The 21,267-nt window shown below is 39.6% G+C and overlaps 1 protein-coding gene across 1 annotated transcript; it reads right to left on the bottom strand.

Annotated features, from left to right (window-relative positions):
- Positions 1 to 703: 703 nt before the first annotated feature.
- LOC137297970 (dentin sialophosphoprotein-like) lies at positions 704 to 17,046 on the bottom strand. The gene is made up of 4 exons (XM_067829977.1): positions 16,864 to 17,046; positions 11,705 to 11,906; positions 9,247 to 10,683; positions 704 to 2,041 (listed from the first exon to the last, which is right to left on the bottom strand). The coding sequence occupies exons 2-4, from the start codon at positions 11,838 to 11,840 to the stop codon at positions 1,656 to 1,658; spliced, it is 1,959 nt and encodes a 652-aa protein (XP_067686078.1). The 5' UTR covers positions 11,841 to 11,906; positions 16,864 to 17,046; the 3' UTR covers positions 704 to 1,655.
- Between the last annotated feature and the right edge of the window lie 4,221 nt (positions 17,047 to 21,267).

The following is a 21,267-nucleotide window of genomic DNA, read 5'->3' as shown; positions in this document are numbered from 1 at the left end:
GATTATTTTTTTTGACTTTTTGTAATTTAAGATCATTATTTTAATGTTATGTGGAGAATGATACTTATTCTACCATGACTTCATTAAATACTGGACTGTGATTGGTTAATGAATGTCATTCAGAGGTATAAAATCATGTTATATACCTCTGATTCTCCACCACTGTATGTATTGTTTTTAAATCTTAATAAAGCGGCTGTGATAGAATGGAGATAAACATACTGGGTTAGAAAATCAGAGGCGTATAACAAAGTTATAATAGCTCTAAATTTTATATTTACAACCCTACGCGTTTATTTTTAAGTCAAACTTGGAGCTATTATAATTTTGTTATATAACTCTGATTTTCCAATACAATAGGTTTATCTCCTAATTATTTTCAAAAGAGGTGTTTTTTCGGCATAGATCTATCAATCATTGTAAAGGAAGAGGATGAACAGATTTGTTTTTGTAGTCTGCAATGATACCTCCAGTTGCTGACATTCATATAGTTTTTGATCGTTAGTAGTTCCATTTTCAATGCAATATAGTGGGATGGTTTACAAATGCTTACATACACTTGATTTTCTGGAAAGCCCTGAAAAGAATGTCCATACACACTGGCAATTACGATACATACTAATAGTACCATTGATATTGAAATCAACAGTCAACGGTAGGACATGGTGACATTACTGAGATCATTGCTTGACACAATCTGAGATTTTCTTTTTGTATGAGGTGTTTCAAAATGAACTTGTCCACAGTTCAGGTATAAATACAAAATAGACACTACTTATTGCTACCTTGTTTTCCCCCATGCTTACATGTGGAACTATTAAAGTAAACCAATAAGTGTCTGTTCTGTCTGGAGCGTACTGTGATCTCACAGCTCCAGTATCGTCTGTACTAAAGCACTGATGAATCCTTACACTCAAAATGACCAGCATTGTAAACTCATGTCTTATCCAATTTCTGTTAGAAATAGGAAGATTTTAACATACAGTTTCTTCTCTAACTTACAAACAACACTTCATCTCGAACACTATTCAATTTACTAACAGTTTGTTGTCTAACTTTCCATCAAAGCTTCATTTACAACACTATTCAAATTCACTAACAGTTTTCATTCTTACTTATGAACAAAGCTTGATTTAGAACACTACTCAAACTCACTAACCGTTTCCAGTATTACTTACGAACAAAGCTTGATTTAGAACACTATTCAAATTCATGAACAGTTTCCAGTCTTACTTACGAACAAAGCTTAATTTGGAACACTATTCAAACTCGCTAACAGTTTCCAGTCTTAATTACAAAGCTTGATTTAGAACACTGTTCAAATTCATGAACTGTTTCAAGTCTTACTTACAAACAAAGCTTCATTTGGAACACTATTCAAATTCACAAACAGTTTCCAGTCATACTTACGAACAATGTGGTTTCTGTATTCTATAAGACCAGAAGTCAGTAGACTTTCTCCACTGTGTAGAACAAAGTCTGGCATTAAATTTCAGTATCATGTGTTATATTCAATATGTAACACATGCAAGAAAGACATAGAAATGTATTACAACTTTTGAAAGACCATTGAAAGAACAACAACAAAGTTCTTAGATTACACAAACAATACAAACTGACAGGCTGATAAGAAGTGACCAATCGCTCATGTCTTGCTACCTTGAGTTGTCCCTGGTTAAATATGGTGGGACGCCGGTTCTCCTGAACGGGCCATGATTGAGTCGGTAATGCTCCTCGAGGTGTTTCACGCTTGATGCTTGCATGTGACACACCGGGCAAGTGATCATGGCGCTGTTAGCATGACGTTGTAGATGCAGTAGAAGGTGCTCACGACGATGGAATGCCTTTGGACAAACAAAACAGTGGAAGCGCTTCTCTCCATGAAGTGTCTTGTGTCGTGACAGCGAGGACTTGAACCTGAACACTGCTCCACATAAGTTGCAGGTCAAGTTTGGGTCACTCTTCGATTGGGTGTTGGGGGTTATGTCAACATCCCTGCGACTGGATCGGCCATCTTGATTACTGGATGATGGACTTGTTTCTGAAAAAGTACCAGTGACCCAATGTTATTTAACGCCACAATATGTTCCTTCATTTCTTGTTTTACAGATTTTTGTCCTCAAAGAAACTAATGGCAGGAGGGAGAAAAGAACTCACCAGTCAAAGCAAACACCAACATGAGCTTCCATGTTAACTCTTTTCGTTTGTTTACATGAACTAAAACTAAGTTGAGTGAACTCAGGTTTCACACTGATTTCACTTGCATCCCATTATCATTTATATTTTGAGTAGGGAAAATTAATTTTTGTTTCTTAAAAAAAGATAAGAATGAAGGACCCCAAAACAAGAAATAAAATTTGTCTACCTTAAAGGTCACATGCAATGTAAAACACAACTTTTGCAGATTCTGGTACCTTTCGGTATGTACTTACCGAAACAAATCTAAAAAATGCCAATTCAACCTATAAAGTTGAAAAAAACGCGATGAAAAAAAAAGCCCGTGGAATTGGAGTTCAAATGTTTCACTAAATTCCCCCCAGCGCTGGGGTGAAAACTGGTTTCAACAGCTGTGCTGCACTGCGTCCATAACGCATGCGCAGTGAATAGGTTCGCGGAGCTTGAAACAGTATGCATGCCCAGCGTCTGAGGTCGTGAGCAGTAGTCTAATCTTGGTTGTGTACACAAACAAGTAAATAATCTACTCGTTACGTAAAACAACTTGTTGATTGTGGTAAGCAGTCTCTGTCACAGAGAAAGCTCAGTGTCTGGTTTATTCACACCTATATGTCTGTCTGAAGACAACATGCAATACACAGCTTCAATCATTGACCATGTGCAATTTAACTTAACACCTATCAGACAATACGACATAAAGAAAATAAGTTGATTTATGACTCGTGCACCCGAGTCCCGTGTCTGCCATATTATGTAATAAGGCACGTGTGATACACATGACATGTTTTTATGTCTGTGGGTTGCAAACAAACTACATTCATTTTTTTCGGATGACTGGATCTGACGGAAACTGTCCTGCTTCGTACTTGGACGAATGACAGATTCCAGTCACGCAGTAGTTTACCATCTCTACTGACATGATTTTTCACTGGATCGAGCGCAAATTCAGAGAACATGTATTTTCCAAACCAAACATTTCTATATACATTCTTCATGGATAACAACTTCTTTTCGTGCATATGATTTGGTTCGACAACAGTATATGAATCCATACTGAAACGACGCATCAAGTACACAAAAAGAAGTTGTTATCCATAAAGAATCTTACTTTCTTGTGACTGGCCATACTTCTAAAATGCCCATCAAACACATCATCTTTCTGTACACACAATGAACCCTCAGCATGTCAGCAAATGAAACAGCCAATCGGAAGCCGTCGTTACACTTGAGTGCATATCCACCCGCTATGACTGGGTTCGGTCTCTCGAGGGCTTCGTTTCGAGGGAAGTAAGCCCAAGTACAAAATATTGCACTTTTGAATCGCGATTGTACGCTTATAATTGTGTTTATTTGTTTTTTTAAAAGCAGCAATGTATATTATATGTCATGAATAAGTGATAAATGTGTTTTAATTATGTTTGATTTTTTGGTTGCATGTGACCTTTAACAAGTAATTGGTTATCAAGTAATGTCCCTTAACACATAACAAATACGCTGATTCCAAACACTGAATAAATTATTTTGTTCAAAATTATGCTATTGGTCATATTTAAACATAATCACCAACAGACTGGGCAGTAACATGTTGTTTAAGTCTAGACATGACAATCCAGTGATCAAAAGCATCGATCTACGGAATTGGGATGCGATGACATTTCAACGAAGTCAGTGAGTAATGTTCTCTGAATTTGCGTTTGATTCAATAAAAAATCATCTCAATAGAGATGGTGAACTACTGACTATTCGTCCAAGTACAAGTCAGGACCTGAAACTGACAAGAGTTTGCACCAGTTTCCATCAAATCCAAAAATCAGAGAAAAATGGATGTAGTTTGTTTGCAACCCATTGACATAAAAACATGTATGTGTACAAGTATCACACCTGCCTAATTACATAATGTGACAGATACAGGACTCGGGTGCACGAGTCATAAATCAATTTATTTTGTTTATTGCGTATAGTCTGATAGATGTTAAGTTCAAATTGCACATAATCAATGATTAAAGCTGTGCATTGCATGTTGTCTTTAGCAGACAGGCAGGCAGACATATAGGTGTCAATAAGACATTGAGTTCTCTCTGTGACAGAGGCTGCTTACCACAATCAACAGTTTTTATCAAAGTTTTTCTTATGTAACGAGTAGATTATTTAGTTGCTTGTGTACACAACCAAGATTAGACTACTGCTCACGAGCTCACATCATGAGGTCTGTATTATGAGCCGGAATGCCTCTGGATGTAGCATCCATTCTGTTGAGACAGCTGCTGTGGTCAAGATACAGCGCCTGCTATGACATTCTTTGCCTCTGGAATGTGGCATGTTTGCACAAACATGTTCTTCTACGAAATCACAAAAGCACAGCAGACAGAGTTCGAAAAACTGGTGAGGGATCTGGTATCACTCATAGAAGGTGTGTCCTGATCACCAGGATTTGTTTCTCTGGGTCAGAAAGAGAAACGTAGGGACACTTTTCCAGTAGGTTTTCGAGGACTTCCATGTGTACCTCATCTATACAACCTCGGATTTGTGTGTATCGAGCTTGTAATTTGTGGTACTTTGGCAGATGACCCAATCGAATCTTGCTACAGGCTTTGCATGAGAGTTTGCTTCCTGACATTTTTTTCTCTATACCTATGCACCTGCATACTTCCAAATGGAGGTCCAGATTTTTTTTTAGATCTAGGGCGGCCTGCAGCCCATGTTTCGGTTGCCATCTTCTACTCTGTGCTGTGGTGTTGTTCAGGTGATCATTGACAAATCTCTGTAACTCTGTAACCTCCCTTTGCGTGTAATGTTTCGGGCTGACACCAGTAGACCAGATCAATGGAGAGAGTATTGCTTGCACTACCATGTCTTGTATTTTGTCCCAACGATCCTCAGGGACAAGTATGCGACTCAGAGCCTTGCTGAACCGTGTCCCTTAGAATTGTTGATCCTCCAATGGTTCTAGCTCCGACTTGAGTAGATTTACAAACCATCCCAACTGCATTAGTAGCTGAGTAACATTGAGATGTTTGACATATCACATTGGCCAATGTGTCAATAGATTTAATCATCAATACTTCACGGAACTCTGAAGTATCATTCCTTGCAACACTGCCTATGCCACTGCCAAATAAAGTTGAGTCCACCCAAGGAGTTCTAAGTAAAGACTTTGTGTAGTTTTCACTCCAAGTACATGCCAAAAATAAACCTTGCCTCCTCAAAAGGGTTAGTCCTGCAGAAGTCGAAGCCAAGTGCTCCAAGATAAATATCTAGTCTTCCTTTTGAGTCAACAATGAAGACAAGATTATGCAATCTTCCTTGGAGTTTCAGTCCTTGAACCTTGAGATCAGGGTTTCATTGATGGCTCTAGATTGTGCAAGTGCATAAAACAAACTTCCAACTTGTATCCAACTGTGCCATCTTCTTATAATCAACCCTATAAGACCTACTGCGAGACTCTGATACAAGCTTGTAATCTTCGTCTACATTAGGAGCCTTGGTAAACGGTTCTTTGTGGTGCAGGGGAAACTTCTTTATGTTGAACATCGGTATATGCTGACCCATATTTAATTTATCAAATGTCATGCATAGATTCTCCAGAACCCTAGCTTTTGGTTCAGTTGGCGAAATGGTGAGCGTATCAAAATCAACGTCAATCATCTTATAAGTACGTGCGTCTTTAGACTCCTTGGAAGGTGATTCTAATTCAAAACTATTAAATGTTACTTCTGCATCTGGAAAAACGCCGTCCCCTTCATCCTCATAATGGTAGGAATCCATGCAAGCCTGCTAACCATCCCTAAAGGATTCCATATGCCTTCACGCAGGTGAATCCCACGGTGAATAGTCTCGGCGATGATTCCTCCATTATGATGAGCCTCAAAGTCCATCGTCGATGAAGACCCATGTTTACAGTGACTTGTTTTATGTCTACATTGCTTGTCACTACAACTGCACCGTCTGGAGGTGGTCAATTCTTCCTCGCAGGTAGACTGTAAACTTCTGCTGTCCTGCAACGCAGGTTTGGTGCGGAGACTTGCCATAAAAGACAACTATGCTTGTCGTAAGAGGCGACTAACAGGATCAGGTGGTCAGGCTCTTTGACTTAGTTGACACATGTCATCGGTTCCAAATTGCACAGATCGATGCTCATGTTGTTGATCACTGGATTGCCTGGTCCAGACTCGATTATTTACAGACCGCCGCCATATAGCTGGAATATTGCTGAGTGCAGCGTAAAACTAAACTCACTCACTCACTCATGGACATTATCTTGTCAGTAAACTGCTGCATAAACAGATCCAGGTCGAAGCTCTGCACTGAACTTTATGGTTGAGATGAAGGGGAGGACAAACCTCGTGTCTGTGAAGGCTGTAGGGGTTGACTGAAGTCCTGTGCCAGAGTTGAAACTAGCCGCTGTAACAGGTCGACTGAAGACAGGAACCTCTGGCAGGAGGATCAGATGCTCATCAAAAAGACATCTGTTTCATGTGGCGGGATAGTATCTTTTCCCATGCACCCATGCACCGATGTAGACATGTGCTTCTTAGTCTGGGATGACGGCAACTCGGAAGACGACGATCTCTTCTGACTGAAGACGGTAGATGCCACTGCACCAGATGACTGTCTCCAGGAGCAGCTAGGCGATTCACTAGGATGATGAATTTCTGCATCAGTCGACAGACGGTTACTAGCGCTTTTATTAGTATATTTACCCGACATATGACTTGGTTATGCCTTCTATACACCTGGAAATTAATCAAGCAACACCCCAATTTTTTCTATTGGAGCAACTTTGAAGTGTTCTGACAATCAAAATATGCCGGGTTGATATAGTTTGACACTTTTTTATTCAACAGACGATCTCTGACAAACAACTTAAAGGGAAAAAGTATCAAGACTTTGCTTTATTGCAACGAAATCCAAATTCTTAAAACTGTCTTAAATTCATGAAAAAATGGACACAATTTACTATTCATCCACAGACGTTGTTGTCAGGTGTATTAACACAAATGTCACATGGAAAGAAAGAACAGTCATCTGAGAGTCTGCACACCGACTTTCATCAATATCTAGTGTGTCCTCCCTGCGCACGCACCACCGATTCCAGACGCCTCCTCATTCCTTGGATGAGTCTCCGGATCTGATTCTGGGGGATCCTGTTCCACTTCTCATGCAGGGCAGCCGTCAATTCGTTGAGATTATGGACTGGTGGGTCTCTCTGCCTCACACGACGGCCAATAAAGTCCCACAAATGTTCAATGGGGTTGAGGTCAGGGCTCATGGCAGGCCATGGAATTCTGTCAATTGCATTTTGAGGCAAAAAATCATTTACAGCATGCGCCCTGTGAGGTCTAGCATTGTCGTCCATAAATATGGGTCTCGTTGCCAGAGGATGGTTCTCAAAATGAGGTACCACAGCCCTGTCAAGAACCTCCTGTTGGTAACGAACACCGTTAAGGTTGCCACGGATGGTAATGATATCCAACTTGCAGTTCATGGAAATGCACCCCCATACCATAACGGAACCTCCCCCAAAGGCCACAGTCTCCTGGATGTTCCGTGGAGCCATTGCTGTGTTCCTCTGCCTCCAGACCCGAGTACGACCGTCCACCATGTGCAGCAAGAACCGGCTCTCATCTGAGAAATGGACCTTCCTCCAAGAGGCAATGTTCCAGTGCAAACGGTCATTACACCAGGCCAGTCGGGCTGCCTTATGGGCTGGAGACAGTCTGGGTCGCTTGATTGGCCTCCTTGCCCGGTATCCTGCAGCTTTCAGACGATTCCGAACAGTCCTGTTCGAGATGGGTCTCCCTGGAAGCCACTCCTGTCTCAACCGAGAGCTCGAGTCGAAGGACCTGCGCCGTACAAGTCTCAGTAAAGCTCTGTCCTCCCGGACTGTGGTCTTCCTGGGTCTTCCTGGTCTAGGCAGGTCTTTAACTTCATTAGTGGCCCGGTATTTTTTCAAAAGTTTTGAAATTATGGAATGATGTCGTCCGATTTGAGTCCCGATTTGTCTTAGAGACATACCAGCATTCCTCATGCCGATTATTTGCCAACGAGTGGCCTCTGATAATTTCCTACGTGCCATGACATTGAAATGAATGAAAAACCGAATGCAATCGACAACCTGCGCTTGTAAACACCCCAGGGAAAAAGTGCATTTTTCGAAAGTTGAGGTTAAAGCAATGCACGTGCGCTGTGCAAGCTTCACGCGCGTCATATCAACCCATGAAAAGCTCATGCTGTATGTCAATACATCAAAATTGAATAATCAATCATCAAAATTACTTCGTTAAACTTTGTTAAGTTTTTATGTGTCTTTGAATTTGGTGTTGCTTAATTAATTTCCATATGTATATTATAATCCTTTGCTCCCCTAAGAACAGCAAATATATAACAACTGAACTGTTGAATAGTTAAATTTTGACAAAGGTTACAACATGAACTGAAAGAGCAAACATCAGTGCAAGAAACAATAAAAATGCAGAGCAACTGCCGACAACCGATATTTGCAATGCAAACAAGTTTTCATCAAATGTTATGACACATTCCACGATGAATAGAAGTTAAATAGGCAAACAAATTATGTATAATTTAGTAGCAATTTTGTTACATGTTACAATTGTATTCCAAAAACAAATACAGCTGTAATTTAGTTGATTATAAGGCCGAAACTAGAAAAAGATATTTGCTGTACCAGACCATCCGTCCTCTAGAGTGAATAAGGACATGTGAAGTGCATTGCATGTCATGTGGATGGTTTGCTCTTCCAAATGCATGGGCTCATGGGAGGTTACTCGTTGGGTGAGTACTGATTTTATGCCTGCTTTAAAAAATGGATCTTCAACTATGTCTGGATAGAAGGAGGAGACAAGCTTCCACTATGTTGGGATAGACGCAGGAGACAAGCTTCCACTATGTTCGGACAGAAGGAGGAGACAAGCATAATAAGCATGAGTCAGGATAAGGAAAAATGGTGACAATTGTGTTTTATGTACGTTTGTCGTTTTGGTTACATGCGACCTTTATCCATGAGACTATCCCACAATGCTCCTTGATACAAAACAATCACTGACTACTCACCTGCTCCACTGTGAAAGCCCTGGCTGCTGTCAAGGTACTGGTTGTAGCTGATTGCATTCCAGTCGATGCCCTCAAGGTAGCCAGGGCTGGACCTGCTGCTACTGCTGCTGTAGGCAAACTGCTGCTGTTGTAGGAGGTTGCCAGAGTCAGATGATGATGGCTGGTTCATGTAGTTCGGACTGTTGAAAAACGAATCATTAGGCGAAGTGTCAACTGGCTCTAGCTTGATCTGAATTTCATCCAAGAGTGACTCCTCTTTGACAAGTTGAGGATTGACACCAGTCGATGTTGAGTCCTGGTGTGTTGTGGTTGAGGTCGACGGACTCTGTGTTTTACTTGAAGGTTGAGTTTCATCTTTGTTTATCAGAGATTTTTTATTCCTGTTTGCAGATGTCTCATCAGAGGATGCAGTATCATTCTTTGTGGATGACACTGGCAGTGAGCTTGAGCATTGTGTGTCATTTCCAAGTGGCATATTGTCATTTGAGCATTGGTCTTTATCACCTGAGGATTCATTTCTCAATTCTGTTTCCTCGACAGAATCTGTAGATGCAGTCTTGATAGTATCAACTTCAGAGTTTCCATCACATGTCGAAGTACCATCTTCAGAAAGACCTGTAGCTGTTCTCTCTTGTCCAGCATCTCCTTCTTCATCCACCACAATAATGTCCCCTTTTGACCTTGAACTTGACTCTTCATACTGACTAGACAAAACCTGCACATCATCATCCATAGATTCTACAAGTCTACTTTTAAGCTTTGTTTCTGCATCTCCCGGGTCAGATCTGTCCTCAGGATGTAAATCTGAAAACAAACTGTTTAGAGACCGTCTGGTCTGTGATGGAGTTGCAACATTCACTGATGGGCTGACTGACTGTGAAACAAAGGAACTACACGACAAGTTATGACTCTCTGTTTCAGAACTATCCAAATCCATGACCGATTCAGACCCCTGAGCATGTTTTGATGACGTCCCTGACTGTGACACACTGGAGGATATTGACAAGTCTGATTCCTGAGGATGCAGACCAACAGATCCCATATACTCCTCTTTCCTTCTGTCGTCCCGAGCCCCAACCGAGTTGTAGATACCGCTACTCAGAGCTGTCAACAGGGAAGCTGAGCTTCTCCGAAACACCTGCTGCTGTTTGCGTCTGTTCGTCCTTCCTCCAAACAGGGGGCGCTTGAAGATGGGTGTTGTCGAGGCAGAGATGGAGGAAGTGGAGGCAGAAGAGGAAGAGGTGGGGATCCGGTCAGTAGAGAGGCTGGGTTTGGGAACTACCAAACATGGTGCTCGTGGTGAGGTATGCTGAGAAGTGGAGAGGTTAGACTTATCACTTGTGGCAGTAGTGAAGGAGGTGACAGAGCTACTGGAAGATGTTCTTGCTGAAGATTCTGATGAGTTTTTAGGGTCACTGGTCAGACTTGTGCCTTGTTCTGTGGAAAATACAGTCAATGAATGTAGATATTGAATCTGTAACTGTACCACTTCTCAACATTCAACAGCCATTTTGTATTTATAGCAAAGAAAATAAATCACGATTAAATGATTCCAATCAATGAAAGGGGCCATCATCAGAATCCTGTGAGCAGTTCTATTCAGCAAAGTTTGTGTATATCACAAACTTTGTCAATAGTGCTAAAAATAATTCACAGATTGATTTACTTATTTTCAAACTACTTATTACAAACTAGTAATAGGCATACACAACACACAGTAAAAAAATGACTTCACTTGACTACCAAACAACTATCTGCATGCCTGAAATGCTGTGAATATATTCATCCCTAGACAAAAGAATGTATGTTACAGAGCCAAGATCGCAAATTTTCTCATTACCATAAGATAATGTGTTGTTTGTTTTTCTTTAAATGAACTAGGTATCTTTGTTAATTAATAAACTTAAATCTGTTTAACCAGATTTTGTTAGACCCAGTATTGAAGTGTAACGAATAACATTGGGGCTAAATTTACTTTTTACTGTGATCTTTTGTGATTCCATTTTAGTTGCCTAGACCAGTGAAAATGTGTTCACACTTAAATGCTACAAGTAAATGTAGACTACTATCTCTTGATACAGACCTGTCCTTATGCAGTGTATGAAATAAGGACCATCTGATCGCCCAAGACGAGCCAGATTTCTGACGGACCACCTTTATTTACAAGCTAGCCAGCTTGTAAATATCTGTTAGAAATTGTAGATGTTCCATTCATGTGGGTAAATTCACCAGATCTGGTCTGGTTAAATCGGTTTGGGGGTTGGAACATTCTGAAGTTACCAAATAAGATATCTGGCTGGGTTTGGGGCTTTTTCATACACTGCCTTGACACAATTGAATTTTTGAAAATGTCTAGGTCAACTGTCAGAGACTGTGCACGAGACGACGTATGCCTCAGGTTGTGTTATCAGTTCAGAGATGTTTAACAGCTAAAGTCAGCTGTAATACTCGCACCCACCTAGAACCATGTAGCCATAGACTTTGTACTCCGCCACCTTGAGATCCAGCCACATAACGAAGTGTGATAGGATCCATGGCTGAGCCCTCTGGACAATGTCACAGAAGGCTTGCTTCAGTGACAGAAGATCAGTCATCGTCACAATAGTTTGTACGTTGTTTCCTAGTTACTCGTCATCTCTCGACATCAATCCTCCAGCTGTCTGAAAAGAACAAAACTATGAACATAATTCAGTGTTTCCATTTACCAGTAATTACCGGTATTTTACATCCTGTACTGGTAATCTAAAACGCTGTTCGTTCAGTGTGCCGGTAAAAATCATTTGCAGTTAGTTGGCTATTTTGACTAGTTTGGGTAATCTTATGTTAAAAACTCACCAAGCGATAAAATCATGTTGATATGAGTGGTTTTGACTGGATTTCAATGCACACGTCAAATGGCAACTAGAAACCAGATGACACTGTCATCCTTTTTGCTCAGGTTTACGTCATTCGCCGAAACGTAAGGCTAATGAAAGTAAGGAAGCAACTGGTGACATTAGTAACAACAATGATGGCAAAAAAAAGTCAACCTGTCACAGTGATAAGAAGAGAGAAAAGTGGTTTAATGATGACTGGTTTCACAAATTTTACTGCTTCTGTAACAAAAATGATCAGAAACGGAGTCATGTTTTGCAAAGTTAATAAAGCAGCTGTTAAATTGAATGGATTTACTTGTGGGTGCATTAATTTACAAAAATCAGTGTTGGAAGACCACCATGACAGCTATAGTCATCGTGAGGCTGTTTTGCTTTTTTAGGTTTTTATTTTATCAAGTTCAGGTTATAGTACAGTACTGCTGAAAACTGTACCACAAAAAATTCATTGCTGTCGGTACACTATGCCAGCAGTTTGAAAAGCTAGTAGAAACACTAATAATTATACCAAGAACTGGAGCAAGTGAGAGTGAGTCTAGTTTTATGGCACATTAAGCAGTATTCCAGCTATGTGGCAGCAGACCATAAGTAACCGAGTCAGCACCAGAAAATCCAGTCATCAACAGCATGAGCTTTGATCTACACAGATGGGACGCAAAGACACGAGTCAAACAAGAGTCATCAGAAGATGACATATCCCCCCGGCAACCACAAATATTTCAAAGGACAAATCATCTGACAGTTACTTGATGTTTTCTTAGATTAAGTTTGAACAGTTTCCATGGAAGTCACGAAAAATATAAATGCCATTTATCTGTAAACAGCAAAAGGCACCACTTCCAGATCTGTCTCATATATCTGCCAAGATCTGTCAAAAGATATCAAATGGTTTTCTGCGGAAACGAAGCCCATCCCTCCATTTTGAGACTAACTCAGAATTGTTTCCATGGAAACCAGGAAAAATAAAAATGCCAATAGAAATTGTAAATAGCAAAAAGCACCACTTTGTGGTCTGCCTCAAGTATCTGCCAAGTTTTGCTGTAAGATATTAAATAGTTTTCAAGTTGTGCTCTGGAAAGGAAACCCTTCCCTCCATTTTGAGACTCAAGTCAGAATTGTTTCCATGGAAACTGGCAAAATGATAAATCACAACAAGAGTCATCAGAAGATGACATATTCCCCCGGCCCCCACATGTCTGAAAGGACAAATAATCTGAGAGTTACTCATTGGTTTTTTTAGACTAAGTTTGAATTGTTTCCATGGAATTCATGAAAATTATAAATGCCATGTATCTGTAATCAGCAAAGTCACAATTTCATATATCTGCCAAGATCTGTTGAAAGATATGAAATGATTTTCGTGTTGTGCTCTGGGAACGAAGCCCATCCATCCATTTTGAGACTATGTCCGAAACGTTTCTATGGAAACCGAGAAAAAAATAAATCACAAAAATCTGTACATAGCAAAAGGCACCACTTCAGCTTCTGACTGATATATCTAACAAGTTATGCAGAAAAATACTGAACGGTTTTTGACTTCTGCTCCGGAAATGAAACACACTTATCACTTTTGAGACTATGTCCGAAACGTTTCCATGGAAACCGAGAAAATAATAAATCACAAAAACCTGTACATAGCAAAAGGCACCACTTCAGCTTCTGACTGACATATCTACCAAGTTTTGGAGAAAAATATTGAACGATTTTTGAGTTCTGCTCCGGAAACAAAGCCCACCCCACCATTAGACTAACACTAAAATGTTCCTTGGACAAACAAAAAAAACATAAATGCCAAAAATCTATAAATAGCAAAAGGCACAATCATAGGCTGAGGTTACTATATCTATCAAGTTTGGTTTAAAAATATTGAACGGTTTCTGAGTTATGCTCCGGAAACAAAATGATTACGGATGGACGGACAGACAAGGCATCTACTATATCCCCCCACATGACATGCGAGGTGGATAAAAAGACAGCGAGCACAACCACCCTATCCCATTGGTTGGCACTTCAGCATGGGTTGCTGAAGATCAGTTCTAACCCAGATCTCCACAGGTCAACTGGAATACTATAAATATAATAATCCTAAAAGCATATGTTGAGTATGGATTCTCTGCAGAATGCCCTTCATACTACATTATTCTATGTATCAGTATACACTCAAATTACACTCTCATCTCTCTCAGAATACATGTTTCTCTGTGTACTTGAGATACTTTGGACAAAGTGAACAAGCACTGACATGATTTCTCAGACTCTCCCTCCTACTACTTTTGTTTTTTGCTTGATCCTGCGATCTGTAAACAATTCATGTCTGGATACTCAAATGCTCAACACCATCAGGATCAGGATCAGTCTGGGACAGGAAAAGACGAATCAAGTTAGTGAATGAGACTGACAACCTTATCCACTTAGCCAAATTTTACAGTAAGCATGGGTCTACCAAATCAATGGCAATATTTCAGCCATTTCGGGACCACTTCTGAAGGAAGTGTTTCTTCAACAGTGTTTCTTTTGGTCTTTTGGACACTAAAAAAACATCCCTTGTTTTGATCATCACTTGAAGAAGGTTTTTAACTTATTAGACTTAGAGACAACTTTATCTTAAACATGCAACAGTAGTTGGAAAGACTCTGTGTGGCTACCTGCCTCATTGTTGCACAAATCAGAGATAAACTACTACAGGGATTGGTCACTTGCTTCCTTTCTTTACCAGTTGTACTAATTAATGTGCACCTCATCACGGTCCAAGGCACACAGTGACTTGGTTTGTTCCCAGCACAATTTCCGCTGTGTTTAATAGTACTTCAGCCAGCTTATAATTACTGTATAAGGCAGAATTTTACAATGAATGAATGAATGAATGAATGAATGAATGAATGAATGACATCACTCCCCAAACATTTAAAAGAATGCAAAACTATCACTAGAACCAGCCAGTCTTTAACAGGTTGTAGATTATCCCTGCTAGAACACATGTTTTTTTAAGAATCGACTTTGAGACATCTTTTACATTAGTAAGCAATTGCATGTGGGGAATGGCATGGACATTGAATGTTAACTGACCATGCCAGATACCCCTGGAATACAGAAAGTTTTAAACTATCACAAAGCTTTGTAAACATCTTTCCAGTTTTGTCAAATACTAAGATCAACAAGAAAGAAAGAAGTTTTAAATGATAACACTTAAGCATCACAAGCATCAATGGTGGATCAGATCAGAATGGCGATGTGTCATATTTTACACACACATCAAAGACACCTTAACAATTTTTCTGAAAGCATAAACCCATCAATATTACTTGCAAACACCTTTCAACTGATGGTTTATTCCCCTTATAGAACTTAAAGGGATATGCGAAAGAGGTTTTTAGCAGAATAGTTAAAAACACTCAAACAACACACTGCAGTATTTCAATGGCGTATCAGATCAGATCGGCAATATGTCATACTTTTCACACACCTCAAATACACCCTAACAATTGGTTTCAAAGTTATAAAACTATCACCATTACTTGCAAACATATTTGAACTTAAGGTATTGTTCCCTTCTGAAAATTGAATGAATATGTGAAAGAGGATTTTCGCTATAGAATTCAGCCTTTCTTCTCTGTGTATCAAGAATCGAAGCATGTGAGCTAAAACATGCCAACTTGAAACTTTACTACAAATCTGCTGTACCAATACTGACACTAATAACAATTACATGTATATGACTTAAATGAAGTGACAGAAAAAGTAACTTATCTTCTACAGACAGGTTTTCCGTTATCACAACACTTAGCGAATGTAATTAGCTATTGCAAATGTGGAAAACCTTCTGCCAATAACCCCTGCTTAATATGTAATATTTATCTACTTGGACAATTTCGAGGTTTTAAGGAAAGGATTTGGGTGGTAGGGTTTGGGTTAGGAGATGGTTTAGGGCTATGGTAATAGTTGGTGTTAAGGAGTTTTGATGAATAAACTTTTGTTCACATTTCTAGAGTGATAAAATAAAATGGGGGTTACGGGCGGAAATCTTTCCGAAAATGCACCGGACTCAATCTTAGACACCAAGCTGCAGCCATATTGGCAACACTGATCACGAGACGACCTGCAGCTAACATGCTTTTAGAGGAGTGACCATTCCCCTTGTTAGAGTTTCCCTGCACAAATAAACAAGTACAGCACAAGTAAATAAGTATAGCACAAGTGGACACTTTTGTCCTAAAAACATGTGACATCTGAAAAAAGACTATCATTCATTGATAATTGGAATTACTGTGACCTTTGATTGATATGCAACCAGAAATAATATTAGACATTAAAATCAAAATGAAATTGCTACACCCCAGATCTTCAGTTCATACCTCCCGGCATATTATTAGACGATTTTACATTGTACAAAGCATATCCATATGAACTACATAGACTGATACTCAGAATTCCAATCACTGGATAGTCTGATCTAGACAGGGTTATCTACTGAGCAACAAGCAAAGCCGAAAACAACAACACTCGTTTTCGGACGCCATACGTTTTCGGAAGGCAGCTGTAACTTGGGTGTTGAGTCACAGACACTGAACTCTTGAATGATGCATTGTTTTCTTGTATTGATTAGTGACATCCTTCACTACGAATTATGCGATAACCAAAACAATAGCGAATGTTCTAAAGTTCCGAAAACCCAGTAACAAGACTATATGGATCTTTGTTTTGATATTTTTGTTCTGACAGGTGACGATTCTGGTGACTTACTTACCTGGGTTTGCAAGGCCACTGGCAAACCTAGTACAAAAGGCACAACTATGAAACTGGGAACCCTCCGCAAAACAAAACCGTTACTGAAAATTACATACTACGCATGGTTTACAGTGCACCTTGTTCTGTTACGGCATCAATTAATGAAATGGGTGTGAGGGTCTGTCGGAAGTTGAATACAATCGGAACTTTGCTATAACATGAACACTGACTCGGATATTACTATAGCATTGAGTGTTATCGTAACTAGCCGAACATTTCCGAATGTTGTTTCAAGGGAGATAACTCTTATGAAATCTCCACCAAGTAATTTGCCATGTCAATAATTAGAGTTCAAGCCTAGCTCGTCGAAGTATTTATGTTTGTGAATCATATGTTTCTAAACAGTTTCTGCTAGATATTTCATTTGTTTTGGTGCACTAGATAAAGAACAACACTCTACCTCCCTGATAAAACGAAACCGATTCGAAACTTACTGTCATGGTGAAACAAAGTTTATAACAGAATATGAAAAGTTCATTTACTGTATTTTTATTTTTATGACAGCGGCGCATTTCCTAACCTAATACGGAATAAAATAAATAAGCAACGAGTTTAATTCTGTCTTAACAATATATGTTAACACGTAGCTACTGAGTCCTCACCTCATTTACTGTATTTTTATTTTTATGACAGCGGCGCATTTCCTAACCTAATACGGAATAAAATAAATAAGCAACGAGTTTAATTCTGTCTTAACAATATATGTTAACACGTAGCTACAGAGTCCTCGAGTACAGTGTTATTCCATCAATATTGCGGTGTAGTACATAACAATTGGGCTTCACCCAGTGGTACCGGTGCCCATGTCTGGTCTCGAACCAGGCACTTTAGTGTGACGAGCAAAGGAAGGTCTAACAGCGTTGCTTTTTTTAAAGAAACAGACAACCATTTAAATGGAAAAGGAACTACAATGAGATGGCAGATCCATACCCTGGGTAAAATCCAGATTTTCTTGATATGTTTACCTATCGTGTTACAGCTAGGACCTGGTGGGAGATAAAATAGTATTGTTCAGGGACGATCTGTTTGATTGTCATTTTAGAAGTTGTTGAACAGGTTTTACGCCGCTTTTGGCAAGATTTCACCAATAGCACGACGGGGAACACCAGAAATGGACTTCACGCATTGTACTCATGTGTGGAATCGAACCAGGGTCTTCTGCGTGACGAGCGAACACCTTAACCACCAGGCTGCCCAACGCCCCGGTCTGCATAATGAAATACGTCGTTATTTCAAATGGTCTCAGGTATATGCAAGTGAATAATTACCAAACCCTGACGCTGTGTGATTTAAACAAAAGATTCAAACTCATATATATATATATATATATGTTTCGAAAACGTGAAATCTCATAAATGTATGCGTTCATGTTAATGTCTTCTATTTAAAAAGCTAAAAGCCAGAGTTTCGTTTCTTTTGCTGTCCAGTATAAAATCTCACCCATGATGATTACAGAAGAACGATATTCATTTATTCGATGTCATGTCACTTCAACCTTGTGGATTCCTAAATATACCCAAACTGCAAGATAAGGACAAAACTGCACGAGAATACCACGGTATTATCTTATCAGTGGTTACAGTATACTGACAAATGACGAGCTAGTCTTAGTGATACCAAGCATTATGTCTCGCATGTTCGGATTTTTTTGCTTTGTCTTGACTGTTGGTAAGTACACCCTGAGTCTGAAATACCCTACACCTTGTAGTCTGAGCAAGGCCACATAATACAATAGTTTGGTGACTTAACATAACATAAGAAGCCTGGAAACAAGTAATTTCATGGGCGGATACATCTTTTTGAAAAAGTGGTTCGTGTGTGTGTGTGTGTGTGTGTGTGTGTGTGTGTGCTTGCCTGCTCGCGTGCACACACACTATTGAGAAAAAGGTGTGAGGCGGTGTGCACACTTCACTGTTACCTGTATTTCAATGGTCATTTAGCAAAATGTCAAGACAAAAGGGGGCACCCCTGCACCACACACACGCCCTCTGGATCGTCTATGAATTTAGATTGAGGCGAGACTGAAGTAGTAGTAGTGACTGCAGCGGTTGTCGTAGTAGTTGTTTTTATCAGTGTTGTTGTTGTGTTGACAGTAGTAGTAGTAGTAGTAGTAGTAGTAGTAGTAGTAGTAGTAGTAGTAGTAACAGCAGCAGCAGTAGTAGTAGTACTACTAGTAGTAGCAACAGCAGTAGCAGTAGTAGCAGCAGCAGTAGTAGTAGCAGCAGCAGTAGTAGTAGTAGGAGGAGGAGAGGAGGAGGAGCAGCAGCAGCAGCAACAACAACAGCAGCAGCAGCAGCAGCAGTAGTTGTTGTTTTAGCAATACTGGTCGTTTGTAATCGTAAGCGTGTGTCCAACCCCAGGTCCCTTGCTGGGTCAACTCCTCCTTCCCTGGCAGGTGTGTGAGATGCAGTGTCTCAAGGACAATAACACCACCTGGCCCCATCATTCCGCGCCGGAAATAGACGAACATTGCCGAACCTATTGCCGAGCTCACTGGTAAGTACTTAATACTAATTTTTAAAAGAACTATTCATTTTCATCATTTATTATAATAATGATGATACTGGCGTATGAATTATGTTTTTAAAGGTGTTGAAGCATTAACTTCGTTACAAGTGTTGATTTTCTTTGTCACTTTGAAATATATTATTTGTCAGTACTTCGCCTGTGCTCATAGTTAATGTTCATTCTGTAAAATATCTATTTCTTAAATATCTGGTTATAATTTGATCTTTGAATTTGTCCGCGTTTGGATTATTTTTTCTCTCTTCTGTTCGGAAAGAAATATTGAAATTCAATTGAAGAACAATTTGTTCCAAGGAAACACAGCTAACGATTATCGCCCTTTGATGAACGCAGTCGTATCTATCAGTTGATTTTATCAAGTTTGTTTTTCAAATAAAAATATGTGAAGTTAGCATTGTGATATCGAAACGATGATCCAAAACAATATTTCTGCATAAGTCTAATTTTTAAAAAATGGTTTAAAACAAACTTGTAATTATAATGCAGATGTGTAAATTGACATCGTATTTTCATCAATAAATGTGCCTTCTTCGACACAGATCTCCAAAGTAACAACCGTGGCAGAATTTATCGCTCAATTAATCAGTATGCACGTATGCATTCATTTTATATATGCATGTATGTAATCAGAAAACATTTCATTACAGGCAGGACATGTTTACGACACCACCGATGGCTGGTCAGTAGGATGTGAACGTCTGAAATATGACGCTGCACTGGCAATAAATCAAATAAATATATAACGATGTTGTGATCCTTTTGTTTGATTATCTAATTCAAGATGAAATGGTAGAAACCCATGCTTGCCATAAACGGTGACTATGCTTGTCGTAAGAGGAGAAAAACGGGATCAGGTGGTAAGGCTCGCTGTCTTGGTTGACACGTCATCGGTTCCCAGATCGATGCTCATGCTGTTGATCACTGGAATGCCTGGTCCAGACTCGATTATTTACAGACCGCTGCCATATAGCTGGAATATTGCTGAGTGCAGCGTAAAACTCAACTCACTCACTCCTTTTGTTCTATGGGGTGGACACTCGATTTGGTTAGCGATCACTTTAACCGATGATCTACACCATCGTCCCTGATGAAAATGCGACTGTAACACGTGTACGGATTTGAAACGCAAACGATTTATCAAGACTCAAATAAACACAGGAAACACATGGCATTTGATGGTAGACAGTGCTGTGTGTGTTTGGAAGCAAGGCCAACAAATAGTCCAAAGCGACAAATATGGAAACATGCTAGACGCTTATTCGTTGACAATATATATAATCATAGTCTGTCGTAATATAATGATTACCCGTTGCCAATATACCACATGTTCACTTTTTTAATTTCTACATTCTTATTTGTTGACAATATACATTGTACTTTTGTTTATTTCTTGACAACAGAGTACATGCTCACTTTCTGACAAGATTCTGCATTTTTATTTGTTGACAATTTATAAAATGCTCACCTGCTTACAAAGTACTTCATGCTTGTTTCTTGACTATATACTACGTCTTCACTTTTTGACATTCTATAGTCTTATTTGTTGACAATATACATTGGACCTTTTATGTTGCAACTATGTTGCTCACTTTCAGACAACATTCTGCGTTTGTATTTGTTGACAGTATACATGCTGCATGCTTTCTTGCTGACATGTTACAGGGTTTCTTATTGACAACATTGCTACATTCTACTATTTGACAGGAAAGAAAATAGGGAGCGAGTATGGTTTCATGCCGCTATTTAGAAATATCACACCAAGCGGGGGACACCAGAAATGGACTTCACACATTTTATCCATGCGGGGAACTGAGCCCGGTTCTTCTGCGTCACGAGC

The sequence above is a fragment of the Haliotis asinina genome, chromosome 10 (assembly GCF_037392515.1).
Source record: "Haliotis asinina isolate JCU_RB_2024 chromosome 10, JCU_Hal_asi_v2, whole genome shotgun sequence".
In the NCBI taxonomy this organism is placed as follows: domain Eukaryota; kingdom Metazoa; phylum Mollusca; class Gastropoda; order Lepetellida; family Haliotidae; genus Haliotis; species Haliotis asinina.
The sequence above is the reverse complement of the archived record's forward strand: the minus strand, read 5'-3'. Positions and strand labels throughout refer to the sequence as shown.

What these genes read in the sequence shown, in the direction of transcription:
- LOC137297970 (XM_067829977.1), bottom strand. Translation starts at nt 11,840, where the DNA reads ATGACTGATCTTCTGTCACTGAAGCAAGCCTTCTGTGACATTGTCCAG. An exon ending in CTATGGCTACATGGTTCTAG is followed by an intron (nt 10,684 to 11,704) that starts GTGGGTGCGAGT and finishes TATTTTCCACAG; the next exon opens with AACAAGGCACAAGTCTGACC. An exon ending in GGGCTTTCACAGTGGAGCAG is followed by an intron (nt 2,042 to 9,246) that starts GTGAGTAGTCAG and finishes GTACTTTTTCAG; the next exon opens with AAACAAGTCCATCATCCAGT.